At 43.2% G+C, this 22,186-nt stretch overlaps 1 protein-coding gene across 1 annotated transcript in view; it reads right to left on the reverse strand.

Moving 5' to 3' along the window:
* Positions 1–22,186, reverse strand: part of MAP3K9 (mitogen-activated protein kinase kinase kinase 9) — a 91,338-nt gene that overhangs the window by 35,802 nt on the left and 33,350 nt on the right. The window contains exons 3-4 of the mRNA XM_067558140.1: positions 19,151–19,331; positions 4,254–4,402 (exon numbers count right to left, since the gene is read on the reverse strand). Coding sequence (XP_067414241.1) covers positions 4,254–4,402; positions 19,151–19,331 — 330 coding nt within the window. The remainder of the gene's footprint in view (positions 1–4,253; positions 4,403–19,150; positions 19,332–22,186) is intronic.

Raw genomic sequence — 22,186 nt, forward strand, 5'->3', positions numbered from 1 at the left:
TTATTTCACACCTCCCAATATTTTCAACCTCACCAACACCCACATTTGATTTTAAGAAACTCTAAATCCCTTCCCTTAAGAAACCTGGTCAGTATAAAATGGACTGAAACTATGACTGCTTGATGTTGTAATTAGCTCTTTTAGTCTAAGCTTGCTGCACTGCATTCTTTGTGCTCTACTTTAATTCACTGGAATCAGACTGTATGCCCATTGTCCCCATAGCATGTCCTGTGCGTCTCACCAGGGGAATCTCAGTGAACAATTTACATTGTTTCTATCCTTAGTGACTACTAAACTTTCAAGTGTGCATTTACAGTAGTCTCTTGGTACCACATCCACCTGACAAGTTGCTCCCAATTTCATAACCAGGCTGTCACTGAAAGTCATAGCTAAAGTAATGCAGATTTGTGTACTATATCTGCAATTCTATAGTTTGCAATCCTATGACTTATTGTTTTAGCAAAACATGACACAGAATTTTAGATTTTTAATTGGACTAGGTTTGTAATGTGTATCAAAGGACAGAGAAAGAGAAAAGTATTCCAGAAACAGACAAACCTCTCAGTGACATCTACTTATCATAGAATCGTAGGGCTGGAAGGGACCTTGAGAAATCATCTAGTCCAGTCCCCTGAACTTATGGCAAGACCAAGCATTATCATTATCATTATCCCTGACAGGTGTTTGTCTAACCTGATCTTAAAATCTCTAATGATGGAGATTCCACAACCTCCCTCAGCAATTTATTCCAGTGCTTAGCTACCCTGACAGTTAGGAAGTTTTTCCTAATGTCCAACCTAAACTGCCATTGCTGCAATTTAAGCTCATTGTTCTCCTCAACCTCTGAGGATTCAACAAGAAGCAATTTTAATCCCATACAACCTTTTATGTACTTGAAAACTGTTATGTCCCCCCCTCAGTCTTCTCTTCTCCATACTAAACAAAACCAATGTTTTCAATCTTTCCTCATAGGTCATGTTTCCTAGACCTTTAATCATTTTTGTTGCTCTTCTCTGGACCTTTCCCAATTTGTCCACAGCTTTCCTGAAATGTGGCACCCAGCACTGGACACAATCCAGTTGAGGCCTGATCAGCATAGAGTAGAGTGGAAGAATTACTTCTCGTGTCTTGCTTACAACACTCCTGCTAATACATCCCAAAATGATGTTTGCTTTTTTTGCAACAGTGTTACACTGTTGACTCATATTTAATTTGTGCTGTGATCCATTATGACCTCCAGATCCCTTTCCCCAGTACTCCGGTACTCCTTTCTAGGCAGTCATTTCCCATTTTGTATGTTTACAACTGATTGTTCCTTCTTAAATGGAGTATTTTCAATTTGCCCGTATTGAATTTCATTCTATTGACTTCAGACCATTTCTCCAGTTTGTTCAGATAATTTTGAATTTTAATCCTATCCTCCAAAGCACATGCAACCCCTCTCAGTTTGGTATCATCCACAGACTTTATAAGTATGCTCTCTATGCCATTATCTAAATCACCGATGAAGATATTGAACAGAATCGGACACAGAACTGATCCCTGTGGAACCCCACTTGATATGTCCTTCCAGCTTGACTGTGAACCACTGATATCTACTCTCTGGGAATGGTTTTCAAATAATTATGCACCCACCTTATAGTAGCTCCATCTAGGTTGTATTTCCCTAGTTTGTTTATGAGCAGGTCATGCAAAACAATCTCAAAAGCCTTACTAAAGTCAAGACATACCACATTATCGCTTCTCCCCTTATCCACAAGGTTTGTTACCCTGTCAAAGAAAGCTATCAAGTTGGTTTGACACGATTTGTTCTGGACAAATTCATGCTGACTGTTACTTATCACTTTATTATCTTCTAGGTGTTTGCAAATTGATTGCTTAATTATTTGCTCCATTATCTTTCTGGGTACTTATGTCAAAGGCAAATCTATCCCACCAACAGGAGGAGTCAGATAAGCTGGGTTCTATTTCTAACGCTGCCACTGACTCACTGGGTGACACTGAACAAGGCCCTTCACCTCTCTATGCCTCAGTTTCCCCCATCTGTAAAGCAGAGGTAATATTACCAGACTCACAGGTGGGTAATGAGGTTTAATTCTTTCATGTTTGTAAAGCACTATGAGAGCCTCAGCTTTAAGCACTATATAGAAGTGCTAAGCATTCTTTTACAATTCTATATACATATTTTGATACAAATTAAGAATTGGATTGGAATGGATGGCTCACTTGAATTGCACCCTACAAAATACTTCATTCATTCTTTTTAGAAACTATATTAGTACAGTAACTGCTATGGCTACCTTTGGTACTACATTCATACTATAATTCACCTTTGGACACTGATTTTTTTAATAAACAAAACCTTAAACCATCTGTGGCTTTTTGGCATGTCAAAGTCATGCTTAAATCCCCCATCCCCTGATGGGAACACAGATGATGTCTACCACTTGTTCTATACAGAACTTTACATTTGAAATTTTACTATATGCACAGTAAGCCTGATAACCCTCCTTGTGAGATAAGTAACTAACTCATCAAAAGTCACATACCAGGGCAATTTCACCACCACTGGCGTACTGCAAGTAGCATTCATTTCAATTATTGGGTCAATACTATAATCCAGTTATTACACAATTCATTGATTCGGCCCTGCAAGTCAATGGCACAGCAGGAATAGAATTCCAATCTTCTGAGTTCAATCCACTAGACCATTCTGATTATATATAAAATAGTAATAATAGTAGTGGGCTCAATACTAGCAATGGGCTCAAGCCACAGAATTCAGAATCAGACTTAGATTTCAAATGCTCCCAAATGTGGTGATATTTGGATATGGGGTTTTGGTGTAAGTTCATCACCCACATTCAATACTACAAGATGACAAGAACATCCTCTTCCCCTCTTCACAAAGGCTTTTATTTCTGCAGCCTGTATGTCTTATGATACAGTAATTGTCATAGCAGATTTAGTCTGACTTCTGTAATAAAATGGTGTGATGCTGTATGATTGAACATGACCATTTATACCATTGATATTACCACTGTTATGCAACTGCAAAAAATCTTGTACAAAGCATGTCATGTAAGGTGTCAATGGAAAAGTTATGATTTGCTAAGTATGATTATCCTGCTTCTATGCATGTATCATTTTTGTATCTGAAATTATGAATATTGGCTATGCACTGGTGTCTTGCATATGTGCTGTATTCCTGGGTAACCCCCACCAGATAAGATTTACATGGAAGCTAGACAGCTTTGTGTTGATTAAGGACACTTCATCTAACAATGGGCCATAGAAGAAACTCATCCCATCCAGTAAGTAAACCTTCCTATGAACACCTCAGCACAGATATGGGTAATGGCTGCCTCTCTGAGTCATCAAAGCATGTAAGGACATGTGATATGTTCATGCAACCCTGGACTCAATCTTAGGCTAGTAGCTTTCCACAAACAGATGCTGTGAGCTGTATTTGAGCCAGTACATTTCAAGGTACATGGTAAAGGGTATAAAAGATCCTTAAGATGTCTCCACTTTGCCTCTTTCCAGCCCTTATTCTCTGAACTGTGAATTTACAGCTAAAATTTGCATATTGAACTATGGACTAAGGACCTTCCAATCCTGGAAATTACCAGAGACTTTACAAGCCAGAAGTCTATACCATCACCGCTACAAACATGATACAAGAACTTGGCAATTATTGTATGTATATGATCTATTAACCACTATTAACTTTTATTCTTTCTTTTATTAATAAACCTTTCATTTTAGTCACTAAAGGATTGGCATTAGTGTGATTATTGGGTAAGATCTAAGTTATATATTGACCTGGCTAAGTGGCTGATCTCTTGGGATTAGAAGGACCCTATATGTGATGAAATTGGTTTTCAGTATCCACTCATTATACAGTCCAGTGTCTGGGTGGTGAGACAAAGGCTGGAATGCCTAAGGAGACTGCATTTTGACTTCTTGTTAACCAGTGTGTGAGACAGAAGTTTACTTTTGTTACTAACTTGGTATAATTTAATGATAGAATAACCACCAGTTTGGGGTGAGTCTGTCCTATTCCTCAGCAGTTTGTCCCAAATCTGACATTCTCAGACATGACCCACTGAGGCATGGTGATATATGGACCACTGAGTAAAATCATCTAATTCTGTGGTTCCAGCTATTGAAATCTACAAAAATGGGCACACATTGAAAGCACTCGAGAAAAAAATATAAACACTGTCTCTCCCGCTGCAGTTGGCTCTTACCTTCCATGAGTTTGGCAAAAGGTTCTGGGCATGTGGACGGAATCGGAAGGGCAAGTTTATTCATGGCAACGCCGTATGCTACTGCTAGACCATCAATTCCTCGGAATGGTACCTCCCCAGTTAGCAGTTCCCAAAGCAGCACACCATAACTATTGGGAGAGAGACAGAAAGTGTGTTTTTGGCTATGATAAACCCTTTATTAAATCTCAAGCAAAAACAGGGCATGAGGCTCTCTTATTTATCAAGACTGCCCTACATATAAAGAATACGAAATAAATATGACATTTAAAATAACTCTTACAAACAAAGAAAAAATTTAAATGGACTAGTACAAGTATGTCTGTAAACAGACCACGTGATTTTGTGGGATGGTTGGCCAGTATTAATCTGTACAGCCCGCTCCTCCTGAGTTTAGCTGTCCTGTTTGGCAAACTCCCTTTCCCCTCAGATATTGATGGGGTTCCTGATTTGTCAAGAGTTTCAGAAGCACAGCCAATATAGCAACAATTTGGGTTTCACTCTTTTTAAATAGTCAGAACATATCATTTTCATTGTGAGCAGCAAATTCTTTTTTTTTTTTTTTTTTTTTTTTGTTTTAAACTGTATGAGGGTTTCTCAATTCCCCCATCTAAATTCTCTAAAAATAGAGCATGCAGCAAATTTGTCTATGTGGATCTGTACAAAGAGCAGAATTTTTTTCTTTAAACAAAATTTAGTCTTCCAAGTATTTTTACTGTACTCATTACTGTAGTTTTCAAGTACTTTATCCAAATTACTCACACCTTCATCAATTTCTGCACCTTTCCATTCCCCAAAAGGAAATAGCATTTATGTGTTTTTATTGATTTGAGATGGCTAGGCTTTACCTTTTGCTCTGAAGGCAGAGCAATTTGTGGTCTTTGTGGTCATTCTGATCATTCTAGTTCACAAGCCTGCAGGAGTAATATCTGTGGCAATTTAATGACATGGACTGATCTATAATTAAATGTGGTGCTCCTGAAATAAGTATTTTTTGTTATATTACTTGTGACGCTGTCTGGTATATGAGTGACCATTTATAATATTATTTATATCAATATTGCAAAATTGCAATAATTTGTATGAGATATGTCATGTCAGTTACCATTGGATAGGTTATAATTTGTTAAGTATGATACTATTGTTTGTGTGTATGTATTGTCTTTGTATTGTCAGTTACAGATGTGTGATATTTCTGTATCTAAAACTTATACTGTGCTAGTGGGTGACACCCCCAGCAGATTAACCTCAGCACTGTCCAGCCTGATTGAGGGCCAATCAAGGGACATCAGCTATACAAGAAGTGCAGGGAAAGAAGCCAAAGGCTATGCCTATGAGTGATCAGGAATGCTGTCCTGCCCATGTGATAGGAGCTTGTGTTTGAAACACAAAAGGTACAAGCCACATAGCAGAAACTATAAAATGCAGCTTCACCTTTTTTTCTTCATTCCTGCTTCCTACATACTTATCTCTAGACCAACTACTCTACATCTGAAGCTGTGAAACAAAGGACTGAGTTCCATCCAGGTATTGGATGTACACCTGAGGAACTGTGCAAGTCTGTGAACTTCACAATACTGGTAAGAATCTGATATATATGGACTTTAAAGGAATATTTATGTAATTTGGTCATTTAACATCTCTCATCTTGTTTGTCTTTTGCCATTTATAATAAACCTTTAGTTTTAGATACTAAAGGATTGGCTGTCAACGTGATATTTTGGGTAAGAACCAAACCTATGCTGATCTGATAATGTGGCTGACCCTCTGGAGATCAGGAGAACATTTTGGTAAAGTGAATAGAGTTTTTAAATAACTTATCACTTTACTGGACCTAGTTGCCAACTGAGAGCCAGAGACCAAAATGTAATAAAGGAAGCTTTGTATTTCTTTTTGGGGCTTCTTTGATAACCCGTGTGGGAAATCAGGAGCACTGTTTGTGACTTGTTAACTTCAGTGTCAGCAGTTTGGGAGAATCTGCTCTCCTTTTTGCAGCCTGCCCTGACCTTGGCATTTTCAGTAGGCCACCCTAGTCACATACAGGTCACACCACTCCTTCAAAATACTTGAATAATGATATTTTTGGGGAGGGATGGGGGTGGATGCCAGCTCTTTCTTATAATATGCTACTGAACCTTAGAGAAAGAGGAGTAGTGACATAACCCATTCAACAGCCTAATGGGGGGAGGGAGGGAAATCAAGCCTGCCTAATTATATTTTTGCATAAGTTTCATATAATTGCATATACTCAGGTGGTTAAGGAAAGGTGTGGCAGTGAAATACAATCCCAGACCTTACCCACAGGCAAGCAGGCACTCAAATGTTTGGAATAACCCGAAGTTTCTTGAACCAGTTAGAAATGTCTGTACTGGACATTCTGATTCTCAGAATTGGTTTGTGCTCCACCCATTACCCTAGTGAACGTGAGATACAACTAGGTCCTACTGTACATGAACTGATATACCATTCACAATTTACCTTTATTTAACATTCATTCTGAAGCATCCCACAACACTTTTCAAATTATAGCTATTACTTCATCCACTACTGAAATATGCAATTGTCTCTTGAATCAAAGAAGCCAACCATTTAGCACTGCCAGCAACACAAAAGTGTATGACAGGAAGTGAAGAAAGCACCAAATCTGATTTAAGCCAGAAGGGAAATTTTTAAGTGATATGAAGTTGGAATATGAACCATGTCCTGCTTTTTGCTTAGTAACTGATGTTACATAATACAATATGTACAGATTCCTTGAAAGAAGCTAATATCAACCCAACATACCATATACTACTGTGTCCTGTCATTCATTTTTATGAGACTGACATATAGGTTTAAAGAGACAATGTCCCTTTGAGACTCTTAATACTAACACAGTAGTCTGTGTCTCTTGTTCCCCTGAAGATGCAGCTTCAGCAGCAGATCACACATGCTACTCCTGCACATAGGTCTTTCTTCCTCATCCAGGAGTAACAACAAAGTGAAATTTACCAGAAAACTCAGCAGTGTCACTCTACAGCATCTGCTCCTGTCAGTACTGCTGGGCAAGCATTAAGAACATGAGCATGATACTCCCTCTGCAAAGAAATTTAAAAAAGCAGAGGGGAAGGGTAGATATGGGATTCCAGCAATCCAACACTGAATTTAAATGCTTGCAAGAGACATGGTTTTGATTCCTGGTCCCAATTCCTTCACCATCTCTTCCCCAAAGTGCTCAGAATTCTCTGGAGACAATATTCTCAGCCCCAAATGGTGAGGGAAGGCTGCATTGTGGTGTTAAACAACAACTTTTCCAACTAATTAAGAAGCGATAATGACAGTTTCTGAACAGAGTGTCTTCCAGCCCCTCTCAAGCAGAAGATTGGTGGTCACAAAGCAGAAACCAGAGGGTGGAAGAGGTTAACACATGAAAGGAAAAACATCAGGAGGGACTAACTATCCACATTAAGGAGAAGGAGATGAGGCCCAGTTCTTTTAACTGCATTGTGTAGTATTGTTTGGACTTTAATTACAATAGGAACCACATGATACCATATGATTACCACATGATTATACCCAAGTGAACCAACGTTCGTATGAATAATCAATCATCTCCTAGTGAACCAGTAATCCTTTATGCCATTTAACATCAGGTTCAATCCTACTCAGATTTTCAGTGAGTCAGTGGGGCTGTGTGATACTGCCACCTTCTCCTGTGACAGCTCTGGACTTATTCAAAGGTCTTAAATTCCTCTCTGGTTTTACTTTTAAAAATCAAAAGTGCCCTACTTTCCTTCTCTGCCTCCCCTCAAGGGTCTACACTTAACATGAAAAAGGAACTTACCCCTCCCAACAAGTAACAGCAAAGTCAGACAGGGGATCCAAAGGATGGAACCCCAGCCCAATTCCTTCACCTCCCCAGTGTAAAACCCACTAAGAAAACAGGAAATTTCTATCAAGAATGAAATCTCATTTCATTTTTTTAAAATACAGTTTATAATTTAGTGCTGGTGAATGGTACTGGACTGAGAGCCCTTGAGACTGTTTATCATCAGAACAGCATGCAGTGCTAGCTTCCCTCATACCACCTCTACTAGTATTACTTAACCCTGACTTGGAGGGATCACCACTGGGGCTGAAAGGGTAGTTTAATCTCTATACACTATTGAGTCCTTGGCTTTTCTCCTAAAACTGCTAGCAAAGGGAATAATTAGTGATTTTGATATGGTGACTGGATAGTATCCCTTGGGTACTGAATGTCACCACCAACTCATTTCACATAGATTGCTACATAGTCTGTTTCAATCACAACAGACCTGGGCTGGATTCAAATTAGCATTCTAAAAGCTCTATACCCAATATCCAGCATCTGAACCATCTCGATCTGCTAGTCAGACATTTCTAAATGGTTCCCGTACTCTATTCCCACAGGTGAAAATTTAAAATTCTGGGTAGATAACTGGTCCGAAGGTGCCACACATGCATATTTAATTTAAAAGGCTAGGTGATATTGTGGCATCACTTCCTATGTTATGGTAATAGCACTGACACTGTGATAAAGAAAAAATATCTTGTAAAAAGTGTAAATGTATCCAAGAGAAATACACATAGCAGTTAGAAATTTCCATGAGCCACCCTCACGCTGCTCCCTCCATCCATCTTGGAATGGGGGGGAAAAAAATTTTCCACACCCTTTTGTGGCTTGCAGCTCTTGCACTTCTCATCACTAGGGATCCTAGAAATCAGTTTGCCACAGAAAGATGCCGAATTTGTGTTTTTACAGAGAATCTTTAGCTTTTATGTTTTGTGAAAAAAATTAAAATATATATACAGTGGAACCCCGATTATCCAATCAAATTGGGACTGGGGCCAGATCAGATAATCAAAAATTCAGATAATCAGGAGAATGGGCGGGGCTCAGGTTGTCATCTTAAAAATAGTAACTATATCAATAAAACATTGTGTTCAACTGACACATATATCATGACTACGAAAACTAAAGTTCAATGTTTCATTTTAAACATGGAAAAACGTGGATTTTTTTTTTTTTTTTTTTAAATCAAAGAATTTTGGGGGCGGGGTTATCATGGAAAACTAGGATCCCTGCTCATCACTAATAAAACCAAGGGCTCTCTAGAATGTGTTTACTCTGAAATTCCTCTCCTCCCCCACCAAACACCCATTTTTGGATGATTCCAAAAAGTAGCTGAGCATTCCAGTAGTTAGGAGAGAGGAAAATGCACAGAGCAGTAAATAGGGGTAACGTCCTATAAATACTGAAGTAGTTTGCTGGGCATACTTCTTCCCAAGTGAGCTACATCCATGGATGAAAGGTGTTATACAAGAGCAAGGTATTATAGATATCAGCAGAAATCATATCTACAAATAAAAATGTATGGATATCCATTTTCCAAGTTTTTAGGAGCAGTGATGTTTGATGGGTGGCAAACAACAGACAGGAATCACAGTTAAGTTGTTACAGGACCCAACTGACACCTACTCACTGTGTGACCTTGTGCAAGTTACAAGCTCTATGCTTCATTTTCACCCTTTGCAAAGTCTAAGTAAATAACTATTTTACCTGGCAGGGCTGTTGTAAGAATGAAGTGTCTATAACAGGGGTGGTCAAACTGTGGCTCGTGAGCCGCATGCTGCTTTTTTACACTTAAAGTACAGCCCATGGTGCTCCCTACACCCCCATCCCCATTTTCCACCTACCAGACTGGGATGGGGAGCTCGGAGCTTATGCCCTGCAGCAGGATGGTGGGGCTAGAGGATTCTGCCCACCGGGTGGTGGAGTCTCGGGGGGGTCAGTAAGTTTGGCCACCCCTGGTCTACAAAGTACACTGATGGAGGGACTGTTTGTTATGTGTTTGTACAGCACCCAGCACAGTGGGGCAATGGTCTATGACTGGAGCCTCTGCGTGCTACTGAAACATAAAAATCTAAATGATAATAGTAAGGCATGCATGCTAGATAAGTGCAAATTATTGTTTACCAGCAAGCCTAAGTAGGGCACTAGTGGCAGAAACCACTCCTCCGAACATCACTGTGGCCTATAATAAGCAACTTCTCCAGCAGCTACCTGTGCATTTGTGCATCAAGGAGATGAGCTGGATAAGACTTCTGTCAAAAGGCTAGGACTCCAATTTAGACAGGAGCTCTTCCAATAAATTAAGAGGTTTTTTAAGGAAAGATGTTGAGATAAAAGAATTTGTACACTTCAGGGAGGGAGTCAGCTGATTGTAGTAGTAGTAGTAGTAGTAGTAGTAGTAGTAGTAGTAGTAGTAGTAGTAGTAGTAGTAGTAGTAGAAGAGATTAATTGTAGGGTTGCTTATCAGGCAAGCTGGCAGCGATTAACCAGGAGGGTGGTGTGGGGGAGGGACATGTCTAATAGGATTTTTAAAAAGTCTATCCTGTCAAGGCTTTCAACTACATGCTTGGGTCGAAGTAGGAGTTTTTAACTGTGTCATTTGTGAAGAAGCTATTGCTCTCGTGATAAGGCACTGACAATGCTGCCTGGAAGCATTTGCCTCTCTATACATATTTCTCATAGACACCATATGGCCAGAGCCCAATGCCCAACTCACAATACTCTGTTCATCATATCTCAACTGTGATCCTACAAATGCCAGTATCCTGTTGCCAGGGCTAAGCATACCACAGGAGCAACAAATATTTCAGGCCTGTGGAGAGGCAGAATATTGCGGCTCTCTCACCAGCAAACCGCTCCAATTAAATAACACCATTGATGGCTCCAAAGGGAGATTCATTCTGTTCTCTGGGAGAAGACTGGTGACCAGAAGACAAGACTATGAAGTTGAAAGATGTGAAACAAAGAAAATGGTTAGAGGGGCTTACATGAGGATTATAAGATTGTGCATAGATATCATAGGTTCTCAGCATGCTCTATTCATTCATTAAAACCTTGTCTACACTGAGTTCTTTTGCACAGGTGTAGTGAGGTTTGGTGCAAATCCCTTAATACAGACTGGCTGCATCAATGTAATGAGTAAACTGCACTGGTGCAGCCTACTCTGTTTTGAAACCACAATAAGCCACACGGCTGCAAGTCACTTTTTACATTGGTGCAGCACTTGTATTCTAAAGGCGTGCATCGGTGCATCAACATAAAAAAATCCCTGCGCTGATAAGCTCTAAGCTTCACAACACCATTCAATAGATGAGGAAACTGAGGAACAAAGAGGTGAAGTGATTTGTATTAAATATGCAAGACGGAACACTGGCAAAGTGCATATGATCACGTTCCTTTCTTGCTTGGTCTGCATCAATGTTAAGAGCCTGCTGTTTATTTACAGCAGACAGAGTTTCTATTTAGCTCAAATGACATTAATTTTGGGGTTAAGTGATGAAAGTCCTGTTTTTTAACACCACTGACTGCCATAGCATCTGTATGCATGAGACCACAAATCCATTACCCAGGACCAGCAAGTCTTTGGCACATCAGGTAAGAAAAAAGATGGTTACTCACCTTGTTACTGTTGTTCTTCGAGATGTGTTGCTCATGTCCATTCCATTGTAGGTGTGTGTGTGCGCCGCAGTGCTCGGTTACCAGAATTTTCTTCCCCTTCGCAGTATCCGTAGGGCTGGCTTTGGCGCCACTTGGAGTACCACGCACATGCCGCAGTACATAAGGCATTGCCGGGCCTATGCCCCCTCAGTTCCTTCTTGCCGTCAACTCCGACAGCAGGGTTGGGGGGGGGGGGGTCATGGGATGGACATGAGCAACACATCTCGAAGAACAACAGTCACAAGGTGAGTAACTGTCTTTTCTTCTTCGAGTGCTTGCTCATGTCAACTCCATTGTAGGCGACTTGCAAGCAGTACCTTGGAGGTGGGTTTGGAGTTCACAGATGAGCTGTCTGCAGCACCACTCTGCCGAAGCTGGCATTGTCCCTTGCCTACTGAACTATGGCATAGTGAGACGTACAGGTGTGCACCAACGACCATGTAGCGACTTTGCATATGTCCTGAATAGGCACTTGCACCAGGAAAGCTGCAGAAGAGGCCTGCGCTCTAGTCGAGTGGGCTGTGATGCTTCCCAGAAGAGGAACCTTCGCCTGCTTGTAGCAGAACCTAATGCAGGAGGTTATCCAAGAGGAGATCCGCTGGGAAGAGACAGGTAAGCCCTTCATCCTGTCGGCCACCACCACGAACAGCTGCATGGACTTCCAGAATGGTTTCGTCCTCTCAATGTAGAATGCCAGGGCTCTTCGCAGGTCCAGCATGTGCCACCTCCATTCCTCCTCTGAAGCATGCAGTTTCAGGATGAATACTGGTAGGAAAATGTCCTGATTGGAATGGAATTGTGACACCATTTTGGGCAAAAAGGCCGGGTGGGGCCTCAGCTGGACCTTGTCCTTATAAAAAACCATGTAAGGCGGCTCTGAGGTAAGTGCCCTAATTTCAGATACCCTCCTAGCCGAGGTGATGGCAACTAGGAAGGCTACCTTCCACGACAGCAACAATAGGGAGCAGGTAGCCAAAGGCTCAAATGGCGCCTCCATGAGCCTGGAGAGGACTAAGTTCAGGTCCCAGGAGGGTAATGGATCCCTAACCTGGGGGTGAAGCCTCTCTCTACCCTTCAGGAACCTGGCCACCATAGCATGACAGAAAACTGACCTCCTTTGAATCAGAGGATGGAAAGCTAAAATAGCGGCTAGATGTACTTTCAACGGGGTAGTGGCTAGGCCTTGATGTTTAAGGTGCAGCAAGTAGTCCAACACCATCTGGATTGATGCCTGGTACGACGAGACCACCTGGGCTGTGGCCCAGCATATGAACCTTTTTCACTTGGCTAAATATGATGCTCTGGTGGAAGGTTTCCTGCTGCCCATTAGTATTGCCTGCACCTGAGACGAGCAAGCCTGTTCCTCTAGGCTCAGGCACTCAGCCTCCATGCCGTCAGATGCAGGCGGGATGGCAACTGACAGCTCCAGAAGTGTTGTGAACCAGTGCTGCCTGGGCCACGTGGGTGCTACAAGAATGATATTCACCTTGTCTCTTTTGATTTTTAACAGGACCCTCTGAATCAATGGAATGGGAGGGAAGGCATACAGAAGCCTCCCCGACCATGGAAGTAGGAAGGCATCTGACAGCGCTCCCTTGTCGAGCCCGCGAATGAAGCAAAACACTTCTTATTGATCTCGGAAGTGTAGAGATCCAATTGGGGAAACCCCCACCTTCAGAAAATCATATCAGCTACTGACAGGTGGAGAGACCACTCGTGATAAGGTAAGAAGGTCCTGCTGAGTCAGTCCTGTGGCGTTCTTGATACCAGGGAGGTGTGAAGCCACAAGAAGAATGTTGTGCCCTATCACTAGGTTCCACAGATTCATCACCTCCTGGCACAGGTCCAGGGAGCGGGCCTCGCCCTGTCTGTTGATGTAATACATCACAGCGGTGTTGTCCGTCAAGACCTGGACTACCTTGCCTCTCAGGAAGGGAAGGAACACCCCGCATGCCAAGCGGATCGCCCTGATATTTATGTGCAGTCACCAGTCCTCCCTTGACCACGTCTGTTGGGTGCTGTGACCCAAGCTGATATGTGGCCCCCACCCCAGGTCCGAAGCGTCCAATACCAGAGTCACCGAGAGGGCTAGATCTGCAAAAAGCATCCCTTCCACCATTGACTGGGGGTCTAACCACCAACCCAGGAAGGCTAGGACATGAGAGGGCACAGTGACTGCCCTGTCCAAGGGGTGCCTGCTCGGGACGTACGCAGAGACCAGCCATAGCTGGAGCAGCCTGTGCTTCAAACGTGCATGACACAGCCTGTAGGTGCACACTGCCATATGGCCCGGTAACTGCAGGCAAGTTCATGCCATTGTAACGGGAGAGGTATGTAGGCCCATAATCAGGTTTGACATGGCCTTGAACCGAGCCTGTGATAGAAACACCCTGGCCCGCACAGAGTTGAGAACAGCCCCAATGAATTCTATTTTCTGCACTGGCATTAATGTGGATTTTTGTTCATTCACCAGCAGGCCCAGACGGTGACAGCTGGCCCGAATTAAGTCCAGACTGGTTGGACCTGGGCCTGAAACTTGCCTCTGATTAGCCGGTCATTCAGAGAAGGGTAAATCTGAACCCCTTAGTGCCTGAGATACGTGACCACAACCGCCATGCATTTTGTAAACACCCTTGGGGTGGACAACAGGCCAAAGGGGAGGGCTGTAAACTGGTAGTGGGAACACCCCACCACAAATCGGAGAAAACGCCTGTGTCCGGGAAATATCGTGATATGAAAATATGCTTCCTTCAGATTGAGGGCGACATACCAGTCTCTTGGATCCAAGGAGTGGATGATGGAGGCTAGGGAGATCATGCAGAACTTCAGCTTTCTGATGCGTCTGTTTAGTCCTCGCAGGTCCAAAATGGGCCTGAGGTTCCCTTTTGCCTTGGGAATGAGGAAATAGCAGGAATAGAAGCCTCTTCCTCTCACATCTGCTGGAACCTCCTCCACAGCTCCCAGTGCAAGAAGGTTCTCCAACTCTTGCCTAAGGAGTTGCTTGTGAGAGGAGTCCCTAAAGAGGGACAGGGATGATGGAGTATGTGGAGGGGGGGTAAGAGAACTGCAGGGTATAGCCTACTGCAATGGTACCCAGGACCCAACGATAAGAAGTTATATGGGCCCATGCTGGGAGGAAGGGGGCAAGTTGGTTGCAGAATTTTGGGGAAGTAGGAGCCTAGTGTAAGACTGGAAGGCCATCCTCAGGTGCACCATCAAAATGATTGGCACTGCCCACTAGAGCTCTGGGAAGGGCCCAGTTGGTTAGCCAAGGAGGAAGACGGTCCCAGTTGGCACCGCCGAAAATTTCTCTCTGTCCGTCCTTCTGTAGGTCCCGAAGTGCTGGGCCTGTACCTAGGTTGCTGCTCCTGCGGATGGAATTGCCTCCTTGAGGCATGTAGCATGTAAAGGCGCAAAGAGCGCAAAGTGGCCCTTGAATTCTTCAACCTGTGGAGTTTGGTGTCAGTCTGTTCAGAGAAGAGTGCACTTCCATCAAATGGCAAGTCCTGAATGGACTGTTGCACCTTCTGGGACAGACCAGATGACTGCAACCATGAGCACCAGTGCATGGAGATCACAGAGGCCATCGATCTTGCAGCCGAGTCAGCTGCACCTGTTGCTGCCTGCAAGGCAGTCCTGGCCACTGTCTTGCCCTCCTACAGGATGGTGGCAAAGTCCGGTGCCTGTTCCTGGGGCAGAACCTCTCCGAAACACTAAGGGAGTCCCAAAGGTTATAATTATACCTCTTTAGCAGCACTTGCTGGTTATCGATCTGGAATTGCAGGCTTGCCGTAGAATAAATGTTTCTCCCAAACAAATCTAATTTTTTATTGTCTTTGTTTCTGGGGGTCGTGCCAGGCTGTCCCTGTCTGTCCTGCTCATTGGCAGCCACCACTACCAGTGAACCAGGGGGAGGGTGTGTAAATCAGTATTCGAACCCTTGTGCGGGATGTAATACTTTTTTTCTGCCCTTTTAGAAGTCAATGGCAAGGAAGATGGTGTTTGCCACAAGGTTTTAACCACCTTGAGAACCCCTTCATGGACTAGCAGGGCAAACCGGGCCAGCGCTGCAGCCGCCAGTACATCAAAGAGGTTGTCTGATGTTTCCTGGATCTCCTCCGCTTCTAACCCCAAATTCGAGGCAACCCTCTTGAGGAGCTCCTGGTGGGCATGGAAGTCATTCAGGGGAGCTGATGGCCCTGTCATGAACGCCTCATCTGGGGAGGAGGAAGACAACTGACCCAGCGCAGGGGGTGGTAGCATCTACCCTGGCTGCTGGGGAACCGCTGTAGATGTCCCTTCCAGTGGGTCTGACTCTGCATCAGAAGCAGAGCTGTGACTCTTGACTGGGGGTGCCAGGGCTGTGGATTATTTCCCTGATGACCTAAGGGAACAGGGCCCCATGGCCACAGGGAACCCCCAGTGATTTCAAAACAGCCACTGAGTTGGCCACTGTCCCTAAGGCCAGCCTGGAGCAGCCGGACAGGGACCCTGCTCCTGACCTCTAGGTCAATGGGACTGGCTAGGGTGGGGCGCTGAGGATTGCTTTGACAACCATCTCCTCGATAATGGGGAGCGTGATACCAGCAACCAGTGGTATTGTTCTCTAGACCAGTTCCATGCCAGAGAAGCCCTTCGGTGGGAGGAAGAGTGGGAAAGTTGCCATGCCGCAGGTGAGTATCTCATTGCTGAGGATTGACGATGGCACTGATCATCCCCAAGTGAGAGTCTGGATGCCAGCAACCGGGTTCTGCACCATGAACGCACAGGCCAACTCATCGGTGCTGGGGATAGCAATCGGTGCTGACTCCCCAATGTTGAGCATCTACTAGACTTTGATCGGGATCGGTGCCGCCCCATCTGGTTTGAGGCCTTTGGGGCCAGCGACCAAAATCAGTGCCGAGTCGATGCCAGTGTATGCCTCCAATGTCGGCGTTCTGCCTCTGGTGAGCTTCCCGGTGATGAGAAACGCACCCTCGGAGATTGGTGCCTGGAGGGAGGAGACCTTCTCCTTGGCAACCTGGCTCATGGAGAGGCACACCAGGACTCCAGAGAGTGGTGCAGCCATTGGGGCAGGTACCATCGGGGGCTTCCCCTTTGACGCTGGCACCTTCCCTTTCACCTGCTCCATCTGGGGCATAGCATTGGAGGCAAGGGCAGGCCCACCAAGTCTCTCACCGCTTGAAATGCCTCCAGCATCAATGGCACCACGAGCTACGGGGGCCCTCTTCTGCTCCCCAAAAGTCGGAGTTGAAGGAGGCTCCCCTGGATGACTTAGGGTTCTAGGCGGCAAGCCCTACTCCTGCAGAGTCTACTCAGCCTGTTGGACCTCTGATGGTCCCGCACTCGACCCTGTGTCCTTGGTCTTCTTAGGTGCAAGGGAGTGACCCCTCTCCAAGCATTGTTTCTTCTACTTCTTCTTTGATGGCAAAGCAGAAGATTGGTGCCGTGGAGGTTCCGGTGCCAGAAGGGCACTCTGCACCAAAGCAGTGTTCGGCACTGAGAGGGAGTGGGATGGCTCAGAGGCTGGTCTTAAGGCAGCCTCCAATAATAAGGTCTTCAGATGGATTTCCCGTTCCTTCTGAGTCTTTGGTCTGAACGCCTTACAGATCCGGCACTCATCCTTCCTGTGCGATTCCCCCAGACACTTCAGGCAACTGTTGTGGGGGTTGCTAAGCGGGAAGGGCTTGCCACAAGACTTACAGGGCTTAAAGCCCAGAAATCGGGGCATGCCCCGCTGCCAGGCAGAGGTCCCTAAGGGGGACTAAACCTTAACTACTAAACTATTTACAACTGTTCACTAACAAAACACACTAACTACTTAATTAACGACTACTTAAGAACGCTTAAAACTAAATGCTAAGAGGCACTTGTGGTAGCAAGCAACGAATGCAGTTCCAGTAAACGTCAGTGGTGGAAAGAAGGAACTGAGAGGGCGTAGAGCCAGCAGCACTTTATGTACCATGCATGTGCGCGGGACTCCAGGGGGTGCCGAAGCCATCCCTATGAATACTGCTAAGGGGAAAAATATTCCAGTAACCGTGCACTAGGGCGCGCACACACCTACAATGGAATCAACATGAGCAAGCACTCGAACAAGAACCAAGAATCCCCCCAATCCTCTGCTCTAACAAATCATTCTTCCTCTCATGTACAGAGCAGAGTTCCACCCCTTCACTTTCCTGAATTACATCACAAAAATAAGGATGTTAGTTCACTACATGCGAAGAGGGGGCTGCCAACTAATTGTGGAATAACAGGACTTTATAATAATAAGGTCCAGTTACAGCAGTGTCAAGATTTCAGGAACCTTCTTTCCACAGAAAAAATAAATTCAAACACAATCTGTCTAAAACCTGTCCTCAAATAGAGAATGCATAGGAGAAACACCTCTGTTCATTCAAATCACAACTCAGCATAGGCCAGCTGTGCAGACGTAACAGCAGCTGCCTTAGTCTAATGAACCAAGTGGGAGCCATTCACCTTTTGTACAGTTCTGAGAAAATCTCATTCGCTATCCCAAAGCGCTGACTTTGTGTCACTGCCCATATACAAAAACCCCATCATACTGGAGCTACCTACCGGACTCTGGATATACTGATTCTATCACAGAAAAGCACACATACAACCACACATAAAATATTGGTCACTCAGTATTTTTGTAATCATTTACTTTTCCATATCGGCTTCCATTCAAAAGAATCCCAGTGCTTTATAAGTGTTAAATAAGTCTGCAGTATTATCTACAGTTTGCACATCTCACAGCCACTATTTCACCTATCACCAAAATTGATCCTTCTCTAAGTGGAATACTGGAAAGTACACTACACCACACAAATTTATGAACAAATGTAAGGAATACCATGTCCAGGTGAATTGGCGGGGGAAGTTTAAATACATGGACTGTAATACCAGAGTAGGAATACTGCCAGAACATCAGTTGAATCCCTTGCACTTGCAAAAAGCACCACGGGATTCTTTAATAATCAAGTGATAGGACCTTGATTTTATATCTTATTCAAAAGACAGTTAAAACAAAATCTGCGCACTTATTTGGTATGTACTGCAGAGGAGTGAGGGTAATGGAGGTTGGGAAAACACTTGCCCAAACCCATAAACCAACAAGGATTTGGAAGACTGCAGAAGCTGGCTGGCCACTTTGAAAAGCCCATGTTCTGGATTCCTTACCCCCAAAGAAGGGTGATGATACAGCAGGATGGAAAAACTAGGGGACAGACAGCTTTAGTAAAACAGGAGTTTGGGGATTCAGTTAACCAGGATTGGTACTGTATTAAGCACAGAGCAGGTTGCCTGGCAGTCCCCAGCACTTAAATGTTTAGTATCCAGGTACTCAGTGCCAAATCAATACCTCCACACATCGCTGCCTTTGGAGAACATGGAGGAGCGGATGACCTCAGGAGCCATCCAGGCATATGTTCCAGCTGCACTCATTTTGGTTGTTTTATGCCATTCTCTGGCCAAGCCGAAATCCGTGATCTTCAATATCTTGTTGCTCAGATCTCCATTTTCCACCTTCTCGAGTATCAATACTGGAGGAAAGGGGGGATAGGGAAAATCAAACACATGCACAGTGAGGCTAGGATTTATCCATAAAAACTTTCCTCCCAAGAGAAACCATTTCCCAAATGTAAGCGTTGCCTTGACTTTCAGCTAATCATTGCTTCTGAACACTTTACTCACTATAATCTCTCCTTATGAAAAGAGGTCTCAAACTCTTCCCTCCATCTGATGAAAACAAACAGCTGCCTAATTAATAAGTCCATTCCCACATCTAACAAACATTAATTGCAGCCAAAACATGAAAGCTAGTATTTCAGAAGCAGAATTGGCCAAATCCTGAAATCCTTGCTCAGTTTTTACTCAGTCCTTACAATTCAAAGTATAGGCTTATAGCATCAGCACTTTTGGGATGCTGGAGATAAATCGCCTTTCATTTTTAACGTAGCAAAACACCTAAGGTACAGGTAAATAGGACATAGGAACCATTTGGCATACGGTTCTATACCAACTGTACTGTTGCTCTATATAAACAATCCTCTGGTAATTGAAAGTGAACCACTGTAACTTCTAGAAATCCAAAAAAGGGGAGGGGCCTGGTATATAAATTTCCTAATTAATCCTTTATGAGCTAAGCAACTATTGCACCTTTCTCACAAACTGCTTAAGAAGGAATTCTTTTCAAGAACAATCCCGTAAGAATGGATGTACATTTTTACTTAAAAACAGAATGAAAATGGCCATACGACACACATCTTCAGGTCAGAATTTTCAAAAGTCACAAGTGATTTGGGGTGCTTCAATATTTGGGTGCCCGACTTGACACTCCTTAAAAGGGCTTGGTTTTCAAAGGACGGATACTCAACACTTCTGGAAAATCAGGCCCTTTTAAAATGCCTCATGCTGGGAACCCCAAAATTGAGGCACCCAAAAATCAATAGGCACTTTTGTAAATCTTGGCCAAGTGAGTAAGTTGTATGTGATGTGCCACAATGGAGTGCAGGGAGGGAACTGAGATGAGGCAGGAGTGAAGAGAGAAACATAAGTAGTAGTAAGATTGCTACCAGTTAAACTGAGCACACACTTCAAATGTGTTAATGGTATTACAGTTCTACATCAGTATGAAATCAAATTCAAACCACTTGGGCCACCTTGGCCATTATTTATGGACAGGACTCAGAGTATGCAGAATCTAGTGCAGTGCACCCTTTACCATGAAAGTGCACTCCAGAATCTTAACTTTTTAAAAACTTAAAATTCTAGCTTTTATGGTAGCAAAGAAAAACTTAAAAAGCCAACCCAATGTAAACCAATGTAATGTTGTCTTCCGGAGTCTGCAGACAGCATGAAATAGCTTTAACAGAAGTCTGAACCACTCCATTCATCTTAATGAGTTAACACTGAAACTTAAAGATGACAATTTAAGTAAAACAGTTAATGTTGACATGGCTGATTATTTTAGCACAAAAATCCAGCTAGAGTGATTATTCTACAATTCAAAAGGCACTTCAACAGCTTGCTACTTGCCAAGTGAATACTTTCTCATGTGACAAAACCTTCATCCTCTATTCTGGCAACTTTTAAGATGTAATTATGCATTGTCTGTACAAAAATTGTAGCATACTGAAAACAAATAGCGGGAACAGCAAAAACTACATTGGATTTAATATCAAAATGAATGCCACAGAGGTGACTTTACTGATTGCATTATTCATTTTATTATTTCACTTTACAGCACCTCCATTTTTATTTTAAATATAGCTGCCACAGTTCCTAGTCTGTTGCAACACAATGCAGCAATAAAAGGGGTCTTTGCTGCAGAATTAAGGTGAGTTTACCATAAAATACAAGAATCCTTATCTATAAGAAGCATGATGCCTGATTCTCCGTTGCCTTGCTTTCATTTACACCACTACAAAGTGAGTGCAAAGTGGATTTAAAACACTACTATCACTACTATTCTGCTTTGGTAACACTTTATACTCCATCTTCACTGGTGTAATTGTAGCACAAACTGCAGGGCAATGGAGAATCAGGCCATAGTATAAAGTGGGCTTACTAAATTGTTATAACTGAAATAGTCCTCCATTCAGTAAAAAGAATCAGCCAAAATAATAATAATAATAATAATCCTCTGCATCACTGTTTCACCAATGACTCATATGCATACTGCAGCAGATAGTATTGGGCTACTAATGCACTGTTATGCAGCTACTATTAAATGTCTAAGTTTTCTTAGGAGTTAAATATATAAAACTTAAGTCTGTGAGGTAGAAAAGGATAGGAGAAGCTAAAATAAGCTGCAAGGAAATAAGTAGTCATATACAGTAACTTTACACTCTATAAAACAGGGACCACAACCACTGAATGAGCCCCCTGTAATGACAACACATGAGCAGTAATATCATTAACAGCAAGTATATTCAGTGGAATGGTGGATAGGAGCAGTGCTGTGTTTATATTACTTAGGATTCGCTGCATATGAGATATTTTGTTCTTGACCCAGAACAGGTATTCATTTGTACAACTGTATCAGCCCAATTAAGAACATATTTCTGTCCTGTCATTTTTTCTGCAGGCTTTAGAATCCCTTCACCTGTGTGGAAGTTAGTAATGGGCTATTGTGCCTTACACCACTCCTGTGTACTTCAGATTTATACAGGAAAGAGATTGATTCTGATTGAAAGTCATCACCATCTGATAGCTTTTCATTTGTATAAGATAAATAAATTGGAGTTCTCAATCTAATTCTAGTGGCTAGGCGTCCATACACAAAGTCTCTGATCACAGTCCCAGACTGGCAGACCAAGAACCATGAAGAACGGCCTCTCAGAGAGGGAGGGCGGGGTTGCATTAGTTCAGGGTGAGACACGGCAGCTGGGCAGCA

The sequence above is a fragment of the Emydura macquarii genome, unplaced genomic scaffold (genome assembly GCF_026122565.2).
Source record: "Emydura macquarii macquarii isolate MOO-44397 ecotype Brisbane River unplaced genomic scaffold, CSIRO-AGI_Emac_v2 contig_1876, whole genome shotgun sequence".
Taxonomy (NCBI): Eukaryota; Metazoa; Chordata; order Testudines; family Chelidae; genus Emydura; species Emydura macquarii.